The following is a 19,411-nucleotide window of genomic DNA, read 5'->3' on the forward strand; positions in this document are numbered from 1 at the left end:
ATGCCTTTTGGTGATCAGTTCATCTTCTGCTCACAGTAACAGACATTTTCAGCAAGGGTGCCCAAACTTTTGCATGCCACTGTATAAGTCTATGGAAAACACATTTTATATAAAACTAGGTTTTGTTAACTTAATACCACATGCTGATAATTTTTTTTTCTAAATAAATCATCTGGGTGTCGATAACTGTGGACAAAGGTGTCACATGATCTGATACGCTAAGTAATCAGGAATCAACTCTTCCCCCCCCCCAGTGGAAGTTTGAGTAATTATTCATGCACAGTTTACGTATTGAAAGTCTTTTCTACTTTTGCAACGGCCAAAAGATCGTTAAGGTGTCGATAATTGTAGCCGCCGCTCTACTATTCACAAAAATCACACACACCAAAGAACACTAGTATGCTTTACTTATTTCATGCCGACTGAGTGTTTTAACGCACATCATTTTAGTAACGTACTCGTTTTACATTAAAGAGATCCAATACTTTACACACTGGAGTAAACCACACTATTTCAACCCAAGTAAACTGACACACCTCGACACTGGAGCAATGTATGGTAGGTTGGTTTGTATATTAAAAAAAAAAAAAAAAGGTGGCGCTTCCGTTACTATAAAAGCTCTCACGACTTGAACACTTAGGCAATTTACGGTAGCTTTCCATGATAATCATTCTTTGTGTGTGTGCGCACGTGCTTCCAGTCAAAAGAGCTAAAGCTGAATCTTTCCCAATAGAGATCTTGCAGTCACATGACCGGAAAGTACACAGCCACCATCTTGTCGGTAAAAAACACCGCTGAATATTGTTGCACTCGTGTACAAAATGGATCAATTTCAACCGACGGACTACACGGCTCATTTTTCTAATGAACAGATAACTAGATACATGTCTAAAATACTAAACGACCTACAGATTAGTGACCTTTATCGATTACCGGACGTAGTTTTCACGACCGTGTCAGTGGATATTGAACTGCCAGAGGTGGAATACCCAGACGTGTATAATTACCTCATTAACTTTCCCTCACTGTTCAGTGGTGAAGCACTGCGTGTTTATAAATCTCTGGACAGTTATCTTTACAGAAATTCAGGTTTTGTCAGCCGCCCTCAGATGTGGCATCTTGTAAACAAGAAAATAACAATCCTCATTGGACGGGTAAGTCACTTAAGTATTACTAGTACTGATACTAGATATATCAGTAGTATCTAGTATAGCACTGACCAGCCGATTATAGAATAGAATAGAATAAGGTAATTCCAGCTGTAATTCCAAATCATCCGTCTTGTTTACCATGGATCTGACGTTGGAGAGGTAGAGGCTTGGCAGTGGAGATTTGAGTAACTATTTTCTGAGCTTAGTCAACAGGCCGGCTCTGCAGCCTCGCTTTTGCTTCCTCTCCCGACGCCGCCTCCTTCGCCTGCCAGACCCGATAACAATTCACGGAGACCCTGCTGGTCTCGCTACACTCAAAAAAATAACTTGCAAATAACTTGCTCAGTGAACATAATAACATTATGGAAAGTATTTCCACCCAAGTAAAATTCATTAACTTAGCCAGAAACAATTTTGTTGAGTGACCTAAATGTCAACCGTGACATGTTAGACTTCGGTTCATGTAACAAACACCCATGTTGGTTTTTTTGAGTGTATCTTGTCCGGAATGTTGTGCATGCGATGGAAATCGCTACAAACCGTCATTTTCTGCTGGAAACCAATGTCCAGTAAGTCCATACGGTTGTAGTGGATATTGAAGTCCGGTACAGACGAACAACACGCAAAAATACACACAAAAACCATAAAAAACGTGCACAGGTAGGGAGAGCTTGTAGCCGCAGCCGTTGTAGTAGAATTGTATATAGTAGGGTTTTCCAGAAAAGGTAGAAGCAGAAGTAGAAGGCGGAAATATGGCGTTTGACCGACAAGATGGCGTCTGTTACAATCTGGATCGGCTGTGATGTCACATGCAAGATCTCTATTGAAATGCTGAATCATGTTTGTTCGCTGTGGTTTCATTCCACACAACTGCTTTGTCACAGGTCACATTTTCTATTAACAGCAATAATTTCCGCGTAATTAAATTAATTACACATTAACTTCATGTGTAATTAGCCTACTACATGGCTGGCTAATGCGAATATTAAAGGGATCCTCTAGCGGATTTATTCTTAAACTTATGCTAAGTAAAAGTATTCAGAGATTTCAACAATCAAACATTCGTTTTCAGAGACCAAATAGTGTTCTAGAAAAATTCATGTTTATTAAAATACCACACGGGGCTCCTGTGGAAGTGGCGTATGCGAGGACGTGGCGTAGTGGAAGCGTGGAGTGACTCGGCTCTTTATATCCTCTGGTTTTGCTCATAGAGTTTGAACGAATCATCTCCCAGCAAAGAACGCTGGATAATCCCGTCTCTGTCTGGATTTCAACACTGACTGGTTCATCTGTCTGCACAGCAAGATCCCCGTTTCCGGTCAGTTCACACTCTGAGCATGTAAATGAAACTACCATGAAATAAAACTTCTGAAATTTCAAATGAGTGAGTTTCATGCAAAACGTTCTGAGTAAGGGTAGTATCTCACTGGGCTGCGACAGCCTGCGACTAGTTGGAGACACAACAATTGCGATAAAATATGCGAATTGGCCACAATTTTCACTTGGAATCACACTGAATTGATATTCGCATATTTTACCGCAATTGTTGTGTCTCCAAAGTCGCAGGCTGTCGCAGCCCAGTGCGATACTCTCGCACTTCCTGTCTCACGGAAACTGACTTGAGAAGGGTTCGCGACGGCTTTACGACACCAGCGACGCATTTGCGGCTATTTTGAGAGAAATTTTGTCGCATTAATTTTTGAGCATGTTCAAAATTTCAGCGACGAAAGAGCGACACTTTGCGACTCGTGCGAGGAAATTGAGAAGCCCCGCGAATGTTTCAAGACACTTTTGAAACTCTCTCGCGAATGATGTCCGCAATTTGTCGCAGCCCAGTGAGATACTGGCTTAATTCTCTTATCTGGAATGGAGTCGACCTGAAGCTCAATCAAACACTCTTTAATGTCGCTGTTTTCTTTGTTACCCGTATTTTCTTCCAGTTTACGCTGAAGAGCCTGGACACACTGGAATACTGATTACAATTCACCAGGTCAGACACCAATAATATACCAGGGACGGATCCAGACCGATGCGTTTGCAGAAATGTGTGTGCACCACTTGGTATCAGTCACGGGGAGTTTGTTTAGTTTACTGCTAGCCAGCTACGTGGGCTATAACCACGCTCAACCAACAGACCGGACCAAGCCGCGATCATAGCAGGACTTGGCTGCCCTCTTCAGAAAACTCTCGGCATGCTCTGTGAAAATCTATCGCGATCTGGTAAAATTAGTGAAAATATTTCTGCAAATGTGCATCTGTCAGATTCTTGGGCTGGATCCGTCCCTGCATCCTACAAACAACCACGGTAGAACAAACTCGAAACTAACCTCCCGGTGTTGGTGTCTCTGTTGCCGCTCAACACTGCATGGGCGGACTTTTGGAGCTGAATGATGGGTGAATATTGTTGGCACGGCATTGTCTTTTTCTTTCTTTTTATTCTCAAAGCCCTTATTAATCTTACTTTTAATTATGTCGATTCATCGAAACAGGATGATTCAAAATGTTCGGAGCAGAAGTCAGGCACCGTAGAGAGATTGGTTTGAGGTGTTCCAATGGCATGAATCCATTTCTTGTGAATAAACGCTGACATCATCTTTTATCGTCCTTCTTTTCACCATCATTTTGGCATTTAGCCTATATGCTGCACAATGAGGGATACTTTACTTATTTAAAAACCTATAAATTCAGCAAAAATACTTGTAAAACTAACAAAACCACGATGTAAGCAGAGGATATAAAGAGCCGAGTTGCTTCCACTACACCATTTCTGCAGGAGGCCCATCTGATATTTTAATAAAAAATTATTTTTCCAGAACACTATTTGAGCTCCGAAAACGAACGTTTGATTGAAATCTATGAATGCTTTTACTTAACATAAGTTTAAGAGTAAATCTGCTGGAGGATCCCTTTAACTAATGCTAGCCAAGTTAGCCGATACCACACCACACAGAAACAAAATATAGGACTTGGTGGTGCATGTTTTCCACACCACTTGTGCAGGTGTGTGTTGTTCAGGTTGCTCGGTACGGCGCCAGAATTTTTCCTCTCATGGCCGGTCTGTACCTGAAATAACGCAAGTCGATTTTCATGACTTCAGAGTTGCGTTATCTGGACTCACTATTTCAGGTGAGTTGTTGAAGACCATTAATTTACAGTAGCGCTTGAAAGTTTGTGAACCCTTTAGAATTTTCTATATTTCTGCATAAATGTGACCTAAAACATCATCAGATTTTCACACAAGTCCTAAAAGTAGATAAAGAGAACCCAGTTAAACAAATGAGACAAAAATATTATACTTGGTCATTTATTTATTGAGGATAATGATCCAATATTACATATCTGTGAGTGGCAAAAGTATGTGACCCTTTGCTTTCAGTATCTGGTGTGACCCCCTTGTGCAGCAATAACTGCAACTAAACGTTTGCGGTAACTGTTGATCAGTCCTGCACACCGGCTTGGAGGAATTTTAGCCCGTTCCTCCGTACAGAACAGCTTCAACTCTGGGATGTTGGTGGGTTTCCTCACATGAACTGCTCGCTTCAGGTCCTTCCACAACATTTCCATTGGATTAAGGTCAGGACTTTGACTTGGCCATTCCAAAACATTAACTTTATTCTTCTTTAACCGTTCTTTGGTAGAACAACCTGTGTGCTTAGGGTCGTTGTCTTGCTGCATGACCCACCTTCTCTTGAGATTCAGTTCATGGACAGATGTCCTGACATTTTCCTTTAGAATTCGCTGGTATAATTCAGAATTCATTGTTCCATCAATGATGGCAAGCCATCCTGGCCCAGATGCAGCAAAACAGGCCCAACCCATGATACTACCACCACCATGTTTCACAGATGGGATAAGGTTCTTATGCTGCAATGCAGTGTTTTCCTTTCTCCAAACATGACGCTTCTTATTTACACCAAAAAGTTCTATTTTGGTCTCATCTGTCCACAAAACATTTTTCCAATAGCCTTCTGGCTTGCCCACGTGATCTTTGGCAAACTGCAGATGAGCAGCAATGTTCTTTTTGGAGAGCAGTGGCTTTCTCCTTGCAACCTTGCCATACACACCATTGTTGTTCAGTGTTCTCCTGATGGTGGGCTCATGAACATTAGCCAATGTGAGAGAGGCCTTCAGTTGCTTAGAAGTTACACTGGGGTCCTTTGTGACCTCGCCAACTATTACACGCCTTGCTCTTGGAGTGATCTTTCTTGGTCGGCCACTCCTGGGGAGGGTAACAATGGTCTTGAATTTCCTCCATTTGTACACAATCTGTCTGACTGTGGATTGGTGGAGTCCAAACTCTTTAGAGATGGTTTTGTAACCTTTTCCAGCCTGATGAGCATCAACAACGCTTTTTCTGAGGTCCTCAGAAATCTCCTTTGTTCGTGCCATGATACACTTCCACAAACATGTGTTGTGAAGATCAGACTTTGATAGATCCCTGTTCTTTAAATAAAACAGGGTGCCCACTCACACCTGATTGTCGTCCCATTGATTGAAAACACCTGACTCTAATTTCACCTTCAAATTAACTGCTAATCCTAGAGGTTCACATACTTTTGCCACTCATAGATATGTAATATTGGATCATTTTCCTCAATAAATAAATGACCAAGTATAATATTTTTGTCTCATTTGTTTAACTGGGTTCTCTTTATCTACTTTTAGGACTTGTGTGAAAATCTGATGATGTTTTAGGTCATATTTATGGAGAAATATAGAAAATTCTAAAGGGTTCACAAACTTTCAAGCACCACTGTAGCCAATGTTACATCCCATTACCTCATAGGAGCACTAAAAGCAGTTGTTTTTGGCATTGTTTTAAAAAAAAAAAAGGCTTTGAATCCATATTTGAGACTTTTTCTCTTTTTTGCAGCTTGAAGACAGATCACATTAATGCAGAGGACAGGTTTGTAGTACTCGATTCCAGGACTCGTGCCTCGACTTGGACTTGAGCACTGATGACTCGGACTTGGACTCATGCATTAACTGCATTCGGACTTGTAAATTGGAGCCGAGGACTTGGATTTTTTTCTTTGTTTTTTGTAACCGATGCCTATTAACCGATAAACCTATTTTAATTCTGTAAAAAGTATGTTGTTCTGCATTCAATAAGACCAGTGTCAGGCAATTTGGATTGAATTTTCACCTGATATGCCTACTAAGATTCCTGTTCTTGGCTGCAGGAGTGGAACCCAATGTGTTCTTCTGCTGTTGCATGCTGAGATGCTTTTCTGCTCACCACAGTTGTAAAGAACTATATCCTTCCTGGCAAAAAAAACGCTCAAACCACCTCAAATCTGTCCATTTCACTCTGACCCTCTTATCAACAAGGTGGTTGTTTTTTCCACCCACAGAACTGTCGCTCACTCACTCGATGTTTTTTGTTTTTCGCACCTCATCTCTCATCTCATTATCTCTAGCCGCTTTATCCTGTTCTACAGGGTTGCAGGCAAGCTGGAGCCTATCCCAGCTGACTACGGGCGAAAGGCGGGGTTCACCCTGGACAAGTCGCCAGATCATCACAGGGCTGACACACACTCACATTCACACCTACGGTCAATTTAGAGTCACCAGTTAACCTAACCTGCATGTCTTTGGACTGTGGGGGAAACCGGAGCACCCGGAGGAAACCCACATGGACACGGGGAGAACATGCAAACTCCACACAGAAAGGCCCTCGCCGGCCGCTGGGCTCGAACCCAGACCTTCTTGCTGTGAGGCGACAACGCTAACCACTACACCACCGTGCCGCCCCATCAGCAGTTTCTGAAATACTCAAACATCATACTCATCTGGCTCAAACCATCACCCATACCACAATGAAAGAAAGAAAGAAAGAAAGAAAGAAAGAAAGAAAGTCACGTTTCACTGTGAGATCGCAATTTTTCCCATTCTGGTGTTTGAACATTAACTGAAGCTCTTGATTTGTATCTGCATGATTTTAGGCATCAAGTGATCAGCTGATTAGAGAACTGCAGAAAGCAGGTGCATGTATGGGTGTTCCTAATAAAGTGGCCATTGAGTGCATCAAAACAAGCCATCCAATTTCCAGCCCTGATCTATAACCATTAATGATTTAGTTGGAATAACCAAGACAATTAGTTTATCAGCTGTTTAATTCAAAAAGCCATGAACACAGTGGAGATTTTAAATCCAGAAAACATTCCAGAAATACAATCTTGTGCTTATTTTTTGTGGTATTCTTAACGGAGATAAACTTCTTTTTTTTTTAAGTCGCTGTTTGTTGGATATCGAGAATAAATCAGCGGTTTGTTTTGTTTTTTATTCAAACCTAAGTTATTACGAACTGCCACCAAACGCGGTGTAGCGTCGTAAAATGATACGCATGCGCAATACAAATGGACCAGTGTCGTAAAGCGAACATAATACGACACGTCCTGCGAGAAAGCGTGTCGTTTCGGGACAGTTTATTCAGACGAAAATGGTTCGTAAATTAAAGTTTCACGAGCAGAAGCTCTTAAAGAAAGTAGATTTTATTAATTGGGAAGTGGATAATAATCTGCACGAGGTGAAAATTTTGCGGAAATTCCGCATCGAGAAGAGGGAAGATTACACCAAGTGAGTGCGCGCGCGGTGCATGGCTAACTGTTGCTAACTCACTAGCACGGGGACGGTTTACTGGTTGTTTATCATTTTAAAAGCACAATTAGCGATTTATAAAGTGTCGGATATCAGTATTTAGGTCGTTCGTACAGAAAACTTAACAAATGGCGAATGTTTAAACCGCTGTGTGTGTGTTCTCTGCTAACGGTGCTAACAAATAAATCGGATGATACTCGAGTTCTCGCGATATTTCACAGGACAGACCGCGATATTTCAGTTTGCGGAAGAAAAAAAAAAGTGTGAACCAGGTGTGAACATGGTTTTATTGCATGATTCCAAAAATACATTTTAACTCTAAAAAAAAAAAAAAGCTAAGATCGTGACAGCCTTTTTAGAAATGTATTGCAGTTTGTCATAAATGAAGAGTATTATAATGACTTGTCAGAAAGTTTTTTTGTGTACAATTTCATTTAAATCTTATAAAATGTAAATTATAATTAGCTCATTAATATTTAATAAACCGACACATTGTTGATTCTTCCTATTTAATTACGCTAACACGGATACAAAAAGTCATGTTGTGTAGATTGTAAACGTACCTCGTCACCAGTGAAGCGACTCCACTCAACCCCAACACACTTTAGGCCAATTTATGCTGACAACCCAGTCCTCGCAGACGGTGTCGCAGATAGCGTCTGCGTAGCCGCCCCCCTTCGCAGATGCTCTGCGCGCACCTCCCAAAAATTGTGACCACCGCAGAAGCCTCGCAGACAAGAGGGCTCTGATTGGTCCACTCTACATCCGCTGTACACGCACTTCCGCTTCCCTACTTTCCCGGTTTGTTTTGTTTTCATGACCGGCATTTTTAAAAACACGAGCGAAGATGGAGCAGCACGAAGAGCGGTTGATCGAGGAAGTACGGACATCTATACGACTCCAGTTCTAGTCATTATAAGTAACCAGAGGATAAACACTCCACTAACCACACCCACCAACTACTCCTAGCGACTTCGCGCCCCCTTGCGTTGTGCCGGTGAATAACATCGCGCACGCCTATTACTCCCTGCTCAACGATAAATTACAACTGTCTGCGAAAAGCTATCTGCGAAAGCCTTGTCGCAAGAGCATGCAGAGGCCTTTTAGCTTCACAAGAACAAAACGAGACGCTGAAAATCCACACGCATATACGGGTTTTCATTTGGCCTGCCTGCTTTCTTCCACCCACAAAGACCCGAAACGCACAACCTCACGTTATCGCATGCGTACTGAACCTGTCTTTATAAATCCTGGCTGCTCTGCCAGAGAGTACACGCCGACTCTGAAGGCTACAATGGTTTTAATTGATATGGAGCACAGAATGGGTCAAAATCGGGTATTTGGGCACGGGTGGTTTCTTATTATGGTGAGTTACCTGGTGTTAGAACGTGTTGTTATATTTCCTGTAGGTACAACAAACTGAGTCGCAACATCCGGGAACTGGCGCAGAAAATCCGCGACCTGGATGAGAAAGATGGCTTCAGAGCTCAGAGCACGGCGCAGCTGCTGGAGAAACTGTACGTCCTGTGAGAAGGTCTTGGGTAATTTTCCGTCACAGGAGCGCAGGTTTATTTAGGATTGACGCGTTATCGTTTCTATATGAACAGAACGTTTCTGGAAGAAGTCTCCGGTTTCTTTCTCAGTAACATGACAAGCTGCGAGAGAAGAAAGTGAAGGAATGACTGACTGCTTATCGCTGCTCTAACGTGGGTGATAACAGGAGGTAACTTCTTTCGCAACATGAAATAGGACGAGAAACCGATTTAAAGTATGACCTATTGGTCTTTAAGAAGTTAAAAATTTTAATTGCTGCAGCGTAAAGAGGAATAAAGCACTTTAGGGATGTACTGTTATGGGAAAATAATCAACACTTCATGTGTTTATTAGTTATGAGCTTAATGTTTGCATTGAAAAGAGTAACGTGCCTCACTGTGTCTACGAGGAGTTTCTTACGACCAACAGGTGATTGGTGTTAATTGTTTTGGCCGTGATTTGTCAGCACTAACCGTTTCCCTGATCACACAGCTGAATAGAGTTTATCCCTCTGGGGTCTGAGGGTGTTTTCTGACACTCTAATGAGTTTAATATGCTCTGATGTTGCCACTTTCAACAAATCTAAGCAGTATTTTCAAACTCTCAGTACTTTTTTTTTTGTATTCAGTACAAGTTCAGCTACAGTAATATCTCTGTAGTCTGTATGTCATGATTGTACTTAAAAAAAAAAAAGCCAGATAAATGAAGATGTTGTAAAAAGCAGTTTTAGAATTGTGTTGGAATGTGTGTAAAAACATGACCGTACCCATTGTGTCGAACCGTTTTGGTCAGTTGAGTTGAGGTGAGGTGATTCTGTTCAGTCTGAGGAATGGATCAAGCACAAAAACTTAAATCTGCTCCACTGATTTGGAGAATTAACTGGCCATCAAAAAATTCTCCTGTTGTTTTGGGATGAAGGGTTGGCAGTGGGAGGGGGATTCAATGAGAAGAGTAAAAAAAATTCCATTCCATTCAATGAGAAGAGTGAGAACCCCTCCCACTGCCAACTCTTAATCCCATCAGGTCGAGTCCCAGTGGGTCAGGGCATGTTTTCGAACACAGTTCTAAACCTGCTTTTTACAGCAGCTTCATTTATCTGCTATTTGACTTTTTATTTTGGTATTTGACTCGATTCCGTGGGTCTTGAATAGCACTCCTGTACTGTTTTACTCCGTTCAGAGCCACAGTCAACTCTGTTACACAGTTACTCCTGTAATTTTGCGCCAACTCCAAATTTTACTCTCTCAACTCAAAATAGAGTAAAATTAACTATTTTTGAGGAAAATAATTTTAACTCTGGAAAAAAAATTGCTCAGTCATGTTTCCTGTGTTTGCACGACAGCGCACACATCAGCCGATCTGCTCATCAGAAATAGGAGAAATATTTACACTTACTCGAGCTGATCTTCAGCTGGATTGAGTCAAAGAAAAAAAAAAGGCACCGTTCATCAGTGTTGCAATTCTCAAGGTTGAAATGAATCGCCGTCCTGAATCATGAAATGAATCACCGTCCTGAATCATGAAATGAATCGCCGTCCTGAATCATGAAATGAATCGCCGTCCTGAATCATGAAATGAATCGCCGCCCTGAATCATGAACTGAATCGCCGCCCTGAATCATGAACTGAATCGCCGCCCTGAATCATGAACTGAATCGCCGCCCTGAATCATGAACTGAATCGCCGCCCTGAATCATGAACTGAATCGCCGCCCTGAATCATGAACTGAATCGCCGCCCTGAATCATGAACTGAATCGCCGCCCTGAATCATGAACTGAATCGCCGCCCTGAATCATGAACTGAATCGCCGCCCTGAATCATGAACTGAATCGCCGCCCTGAATCATGAACTGAATCGCCGTCCTGAATCATGAACTGAATCATGAACTGAATCGCCCTCCTGAATCATGAACTGAATCGCCCTCCTGAATCATGAACTGAATCGCCCTCCTGAATCATGAACTGAATCGCCCTCCTGAATCATGAATTGAATCGCTGTCCTGAAATTTAATTGCCGTCCTGAATCGTTAAATGACTCATGAATTGAATCGCTGTCCTGAATCATCCGAAGCGCATAAAATCCGCGTGCCATCTTGCAACAAGTTTTACCTCCAGATAGCCTGAACTCCGTCTGACAGGTTGTATCCTGTTTACGGTGGGCGTTCCCACCGCGAGAAAGAAACCAATCAAAACTGAAAGAGTGAAAGTGATGATCATGCCGTTACCATGGGAACAGTCTTTTATGAATGTGTAAGTGGGCGCTCAGCGCTCCGACTCCGGTGTGACTGAGGAAGGGGACGAGTTCCATCTAATCTAGGGAATTTAAAGCTATAATCTTGTCAGTGGGCACAGAGGAAAGTGTAAAGTTCTGTCAGTAAGTTTATCATGTTTATGTGATAAAAACTCGTGAAGATATTTATCTCAATACATGACCTACTCGTTCTAAACCTGTCGAGCTTCGCTGAAGAAGCTCTCGACCCCAGAGGGTTGACTCCTCTTGCTGAGACACGCAGTGCTCCAGGAACTCGGTATATTTTCTTATCCTCTGAATAACTGAGCCCGAACGTTCACACAGTGTCTCTCACCAACAGCTACAGCGCTGGCCTGATCCCCACCAAACAGAGTCTGGCTCTCGCTAACAACGTCACGGCTTCATCCTTCTGCAGGTACGTGGTGTGTGTGTTGTATCTGTACCCTCTCCTGTATAGCCCCTGTTCCTTCTGAGAGATCACTGAGACCACGCCTACCTCATTCTGATGTTCATCGCACTGTTGCCTGGCTGCACATGTGAACTTTGATGTGTTTGATGTCCATCCAGGAGACGGTTGCCGTGGGTGATGCTGAAACTGCGCATGGCTCAGAACATGAAGAACGCCATCACTTTCATCGAACAGGGACGTATCCTTCACAGGACGGGGGTTTTTTGTTTTGTTTTTTTCCTTTCAAAGATTGACAGATTTCTAGCCCTAACCACATTTCCTTGAGCATCTGATCACTGCTTAGGAAGCGTTCAGCGCTTGTAAAGTCACTCTCCAAGTTTTCGTCAAATGAGTTTAACTTGCTTGTGGTTAGAATGAGATGAGAATTCGTCCGCGCTGAAGTCGAATAGAAATTTGTTTTTAAAGTTGATTTATTGATGCACATCTGGAGTCATAAGCTGATCCCTTTATCAGCTATAAATCTTAGCGTGTGTGCCTGATAGCAGTGTATGACCAGCATTGGAATGTGAGCGGGGCCTGGGATCATTCAGGTATGAAATGTAAATTTTACGGCTGCTTTTTATCTGAAATAAAACGCAGCCGAAGCACAGAGCTGAGCCGTCGGTGATTGACTGATAGATTAAAGTTCTGAAACTGTGTGTTTGCGGCAGTTCTGTGCTTCTGCTTGTTCTCATAGAACCAATAATCCATCAAGGTCACCATTAATAATGAAGTGTGTGTGAACCTGGGTGGTGTTCTCTAAATAAACATGAGTTGTACATCACCTGAGGCTTCGCCACAAATACGAGTCCTGCTGGAAGAACCTGTTTAGAGACCTGAACCTTGAGGAGAAAACTGGAGCAGCAGTGACGTAAACATCATGCCAGAGATGAACAGGAATATAATAAAGATCAGGCTCATGAGGCGCATCGGCTTTGATGATTTGTTTAATTTTTTGCAAGCTTCCTTCACTCAGTTCCAGACATTCGTGTAGGACCGGAGATCATCACAGATCCCGCGTTTCTGGTCACAAGGTCAGGTGAATTTGCTGTTTTTTATTTATTTATTTTTTTTTTTACAACCCCGATTCCAAAAAAGTTGGGACAAAGTACAAATTGTAAATAAAAACGGAATGCAATAATTTACAAATCTCAAAAACTGATATTGTATTCACAATAGAACATAGACAACATATCAAATGTCGAAAGTGAGACATTTTGAAATTTCATGCCAAATACTGGCTCATTTGAAATTTCATGACAGCAACACATCTCAAAAAAGTTGGGACAGGGGCAATAAGAGGCTGGAAAAGTTAAAGGGACAAAAAAGGAACAGCTGGAGGACCAAATTGCAACTCATTAGGTCAATTGGCAATAGGTCATTAACATGACTGGGAATAAAAAGAGCATCTTGGAGTGGCAGCGGCTCTCAGAAGTAAAGATGGGAAGAGGATCGCCAATCCCCCTAATTCTGCGCCGACAAATAGTGGAGCAATATCAGAAAGGAGTTCGACAGTGTAAAATTGCAGAGAGTTTGAACATATCATCATCTACAGTGCATAATATCATCAAAAGATTCAGAGAATCTGGAAGAATCTCTGTGCGTAAGGGTCAAGGCCGGAAAACCATACCGGGTGCCCGTGATCTTCGGGCCCTTAGACGGCACTGCGTCACATACAGGCATGCTTCTGTATTGGAAATCACAAAATGGGCTCAGGAATATTTCCAGAGAACATTATCTGTGAACACAGTTCACCGTGCCATCCGCCGTCGCCAGCTAAAACTCTATAGTTCAAAGAAGAAGCCGTATCTAAACACGATCCAGAAGCGCAGACGTCTTCTCTGGGCCAAGGCTCATTTAAAATGGACTGTGGCAAAGTGGAAAACTGTTCTGTGGTCAGACGAATCAAAATGTGAAGTTCTTTATGGAAATCAGGGACGCCGTGTCATTCGGACTAAAGAGGAGAAGGACGACCCGAGTTGTTATCGGCGCTCAGTTCAGAAGCCTGCATCTCTGATGGTATGGGGTTGCATTAGTGCGTGTGGCATGGGCAGCTTACACATCTGGAAAGACACCATCAATGCTGAAAGGTATATCCAGGTTCTAGAGCAACATATGCTCCCATCCAGACGACGTCTCTTTCAGGGAAGACCTTGCATTTTCCAACATGACAATGCCAAACCACATACTGCATCAATTACAGCATCATGGCTGCGTAGAAGAAGGGTCCGGGTACTGAACTGGCCAGCCTGCAGTCCAGATCTTTCACCCATAGAAAACATTTGGCGCATCATAAAACGGAAGATACGACAAAAAAGACCTAAGACAGTTGAGCAACTAGAATCCTACATTAGACAAGAATGGGTTAACATTCCTCTCCCTAAACTTGAGCAACTTGTCTCCTCAGTCCCCAGACGTTTACAGACTGTTGTAAAGAGAAAAGGGGATGTCTCACAGTGGGAAACATGGCCTTGTCCCAACTTTTTTGAGATGTGTTGTTGTCATGAAATTTAAAATCACCTAATTTTTCTCTTTAAATGATACATTTTCTCAGTTTAAACATTTGATATGTCATCTATGTTCTATTCTGAATAAAATATGGAACTTTGAAACTTCCACATCATTGGATTCCGTTTTTATTTACAATTTGTACTTTGTCCCAACTTTTTTGGAATCGGGGTTGTATTAAAAAAAAAATTAAAGTGCACGCACACACAAGAAGAAAAGGTCAAATGCAACTTGCAGCAGCCTGAGCTAGCATAACTTTCACTAGCGTTCTCATGCTATGCTAGTTCACACCACTGATCTCTGCGTACAATATGTGGAGAGCTCATTGGTCAGTCAGGGTGAAGCCATCTGACCACCATATTACCCGCACACATCGGATCGGTGCGGTCGTGTCTCTGCCGAGGAAACGCCACAAAACTGTGTCTGTGTGTTATTCACTGACGGATGCACATAAAAAGGGACGTGTTATCATTTTAGTTTGGTCAGTAATTTTCATTTATCAAAGGCTCATCACAGTTGACAATGTGGATGGTCTGATAAGATCATCTCCACACGCCACGCCCACTTGCACAAACTGACAAAATGGGCGTGGTTGTCTGTTTCAATTGCACGAATTTTATTTTTATTTATTTATTTAAATTTTAACTGGCATGCAAGTAAATTCAATCCAAATTCCTTGAAACTGCTTTCACTGAATTCAGAACAACATCCTTTTTACACAGTTAAAATACATTTATCCGTTCTTGAGATATTACAAATTCAAAGATTTGAAAAAATGGCTTAATTTTTATTAAACTGCCGTAATATTCTGTCTGAGGATGACATGGTCCAAAATGGGCCTCATTAACCAATGAGATCAAATGTTTTTTCTTCATAACTTTTATATTTTTCAAGATATTTACATGGAAATTGGCAGCACATAGACGGTTGTATACTGAATACAAAGTTTTAAAAACTAGTATTATGGTAATTATGTAAAAAATGTTAAATCTGTACACTCAAAGTAATATTATTTCTAATCCCCTCTTTGTGCCCTTTGTATTTCTCAGTAAGGCCTACTAGTGTTTATATGAAAGAATATAAATGATTATTTCGATTAATATTCACAGCTTTCAAGGCGAGTCTCGAAAAAACTGTTTGAGCCACATCCGATAAACAATTCAGATTAACCGAACTGAAATCAACACTCACGTTTCTGACTTCCGTTTTTTTTAAAAAATCTCATTCCAACCACTAAGATCTCAGTATTTTTTCATCAGAACAACTCCAGTTCTATTCTAAAATAGTGATTTATTTACAGGAATCAGTTTGATTTGAAAAAAATAAGTAGGTAAAGCTACGAAAACTCACTGCAAAGTCTCCTGTGAATCATAACATCAAAACTAGCAGAGGGAAAATTTTGCTGAATCCTTCATCAGAAACAGTGAGAGCGAGAGAACATCACTATCAATAAAAGTGATCTGATTGATATTGATGAGTAATCCAGTAGGAAACTGATCAGAAGAGCGAGAGAGAGAGCCTGACCGCTTTCAGTTTCCTGATGTCGCGTGAGCAGAGTTTTTACTCTGTTGTACCGACTTCAACCTGCCGTTACTCCCAAAGCACTGACCAGATCTTAACCAGATACATTTCTTTGGGAAGCAGAGATTATAAGGTTTTTATTGACTATAGAAAATATTCAAGAGTTAAACAATGACAGGTTTGGAAACTGAAATGAGCGTCTGCACGGAGAATTTTCACATGACTGAGAATGAAGTGAAAACAGCAAACCGCATGAGAAAATGATCCCGTTTCAGCACCTGTCCTACACAGAAAGGAAGAGAAGGATACAGTGTATAAGAGAAAAACTGAAATAAAATAATTATAGTAGTGAAAGTGCTGCTCAAAAAAATGATCAGAGACCGAACTGGAAAAGGAAGAAAAACAATAACAGTATAAGAGGAAGCGCTATAAAGAAGTTGAGAAAATAAGAGCAGGGGGAGGAGTCAGGACATACTTTCTTGGGGCAAGTTTGATCCAATACAACGGTTTAATACTAGGGATGGCGAAAACTAAAAAAAAATCTTGACCGACCACCGAGCCTCATTAGCCGGTTAAAGTCGGTTAACCTATGAGTTTAACAGGGATGCAAACGGCGCGGCTTTTGGCGGATGCCGCCTTTTTCACTGCTGAATTGTGCAGATCCGATTTTTTTTTAAGGGGGGGGGGGCGTTGGAGTGTCTGAATGATTTCAACGGCATTTGCTTATTTAGTAATTTTAATACAGAATTTACTCTGAAATTATTCAGACACTCCAACACCCCCCCCCCCCCCCTTAAAAAAAAAATCGGATCTGTACGATTCAGCCGTGAAAAAGTCGGCATCTGCGCCTTTAGTTTGTGTGGAGAGATATGATCTGCAATAACATGCGTTGTTGGCTACAGACCGAAACATACTTTCAGAATGCACTGGCCAAGGCAGGACTAAACTCCATGTGCCTTCTAATAATAATAAAAAAAAAAACGGAAAAGTAATTTGTAAGCTAAAAAGCCTGTGTCTACACTTTTCTTTCGCTGAGTGGCAGCTGTTTTCAACTGGGGAGGGCGGGACATGACTGAATGGGTGTTTCTGATTTGTCAGCTGTCGTCCTTACACCGCATGGCACGCCCCAAGCGTTTACAACACAGAATTCCAGGTTCTCCGCTCCAAAATCGGCAGCTTCAAAACGATTGATTTTTTTTTTTAACCAACAGCCAAAAAAAATTAACCGGTTGATTCAGTCAACCACCGGTCAAACGGTCATCGGTTAACATCCCTACTTAATACGTAAACCAAGTCCACACGGTGGATCTGGTCAAATGGCGGCTTGGACAACAGGGAATAGGCTACGAGCTCGATGAGATCAGTGCCGTATAGATGCGCTAGATTAGCGATTGCTTGCTATCGTTTCCAGGTTTTAATGTCTCATCTTCTGAACAGGAACATGGAGGACTTTGTGACCTGGGTGGACTCATCCAAGATCAAGCAACATGTCATGAATTACAATGAAGAGGTAGGACGCGAGCTGGAAAAACACCACTGCTGTCTCCGAGTTGTTCTGTTTTTAGTGTCAAGCTGTCGCTCTGTCTCTGGTTTTGCTCAGTGTCCTCCTGTAACTCTCTCTCTCTCTCTCTCTCTCTAGCGAGATGACTTTGATCTCGTGGTTTAAAGCTGCTGTCGTGATTTCAGCCATCAGCGGAATCGGAGCAGGGACTCGGGAGCTGCTCGGGATCTGCACTCAGACGAACAACGTGGAGAGCAAACACACACCATCAACACATTCCTGCGAAGAAACACATTCACACACGTGAACAGGAGAGTGTTCCATTTAGAGAGTTTACACACTGCTCTCGTGTTGTAAGGTGAAAGAGATTTGATATGAAGATAAAATTTTGAACGTTGTCATGGACAGTTTAGAAAGCACGTTTTCCGTCTAAATATAAACATCTTTATTTAAACACTGTGGAATATTTTATTTTTAACATGACGATGCATTACATTATTTCAGGTAACGGATATTGTTCAAGAATGGTCATGTTTTGTTTGTGATAATTGAAAGAAAAAAATTGTTTCTTCAAAGATGTAAATTTAAATGAAGGTCATATCAGAGCTGTCTGTCATAGCGCTGTGTCCCCCGCTCAGTCCGTTAGCTCGCATGCTAATGTTCAGGATAAAGAACTGCTTCATAAAACACGTTTTAATAGAACGGTCCAAACTCCGTGGCGTTTCAAATATGTCCATACTGTCCATACCGTACGTGAAGCTCAAAGACATCATCGTTTGCTTAAATAAAATTCTCCAAACAAAGCCCGAAGAGGCGATCAGCTCAGTGGTGTCTTTCGAAAGTAGCACCTTGCGAAATTGCATCTAACTTTAAAAAGGCCACAGAGTTAACCTAATTAAATGCCTGCTGAAATTTGATTGGCTGAAGGTGGTCATGTGTTTAGTGTAATCTGGTCATCAGTATAAACTCACAGATTAGAGCAAAGAGAAAGTTCATCAAATTCCAGCTCTGAAAACAAATACATTCCTTGAGTTGCCTTTTAAGGGGGGAAAAAAAGGGTGGAGCTTGTTTCAGGGCCAGAAATACACATGTATCAATAAAGAATAAAGACATGAGCCAAATGTTCTACATGGAAATATTAAAACGACTAATGTTTCTACTGTGTCTGTAAAATGATGTTACTATATAGAAATGCTTGCAAACATCACACACTGCAACTTTAAAAGTAGATTCAGGGATTATTTTTGGAAATGAGGAGTATATTAGAAGGACAGGACATGTAGGACAGCTTGGAGACAAAGTCAGAGAGGTGACTTTGAGATGGTTTGAATATGTACAGAGGAGAGATCCAGGGTTTACTGGGAAAAGAATGCTGGAGATGGAGTCGGCAGGTAGAAGGAAAAGAGATGAGATTTATGGATGTGGTGAATGAGGACAAGATAGAGAGGACAGGAAGAGATGGAGGGATATTATCCGCTGGGGCGAACCCTAAAGGGAACAGTCAGGAGAAAAGAGATTCAGGGAGCGGTTTCACCTCAGCATCGGAGACGTGGTTCTGCTCCCTGAGTTCTGGTTACAGGAAACTTTAGAAATGAAAAATTTTATACTGTGATGTTTAGGTCACTACGTGTTAACTAACATCAGAGCGCAGCTGTGCTCACAAGTGTAGAAAACCATCACAGCAGATGAACTACTACACAAAGATGTGCCCTTGGAAGGGAATCAGTCTTGCTTTTTACTTGTTGAATTGTTAATTTCAGGGCTGCTTTCAAATAAAAAAAAATTACACAAAACCTGAATCTCAATCAGCACCAGGAGCTCAGCAGGTAAATGAGTGTGTGTGAAAGTGTGTCTCACACATGTATAACCCCGATTCCAAAAAAGTTGGGACAAAGTACA

General features: G+C 41.6%; 1 protein-coding gene across 1 annotated transcript; it reads left to right on the forward strand.

The window, feature by feature from the left end:
• Window positions 1-7,527: 7,527 nt before the first annotated feature.
• Window positions 7,528-18,668, forward strand: imp3 (IMP U3 small nucleolar ribonucleoprotein 3). Its single transcript, XM_060927973.1, has 7 exons — window positions 7,528-7,730; window positions 9,161-9,268; window positions 11,875-11,949; window positions 12,102-12,181; window positions 12,965-13,016; window positions 17,449-17,521; window positions 17,651-18,668. The coding sequence occupies exons 1-7, from the start codon at window positions 7,594-7,596 to the stop codon at window positions 17,675-17,677; spliced, it is 552 nt and encodes a 183-aa protein (XP_060783956.1). The 5' UTR covers window positions 7,528-7,593; the 3' UTR covers window positions 17,678-18,668.
• The last annotated feature ends 743 nt before the right edge of the window (window positions 18,669-19,411 follow it).

Source organism: Neoarius graeffei, chromosome 1, assembly GCF_027579695.1.
Source record: "Neoarius graeffei isolate fNeoGra1 chromosome 1, fNeoGra1.pri, whole genome shotgun sequence".
Lineage (NCBI taxonomy): Eukaryota > Metazoa > Chordata > Actinopteri > Siluriformes > Ariidae > Neoarius > Neoarius graeffei.

What these genes read in the sequence shown, in the direction of transcription:
- imp3 (XM_060927973.1), top strand. Translation starts at nt 7,594, where the DNA reads ATGGTTCGTAAATTAAAGTTTCACGAGCAGAAGCTCTTAAAGAAAGTA. An exon ending in GCGCAGCTGCTGGAGAAACT is followed by an intron (nt 9,269 to 11,874) that starts GTACGTCCTGTG and finishes TCTCACCAACAG; the next exon opens with CTACAGCGCTGGCCTGATCC. An exon ending in CACTTTCATCGAACAGGGAC is followed by an intron (nt 12,182 to 12,964) that starts GTATCCTTCACA and finishes ACTCAGTTCCAG; the next exon opens with ACATTCGTGTAGGACCGGAG.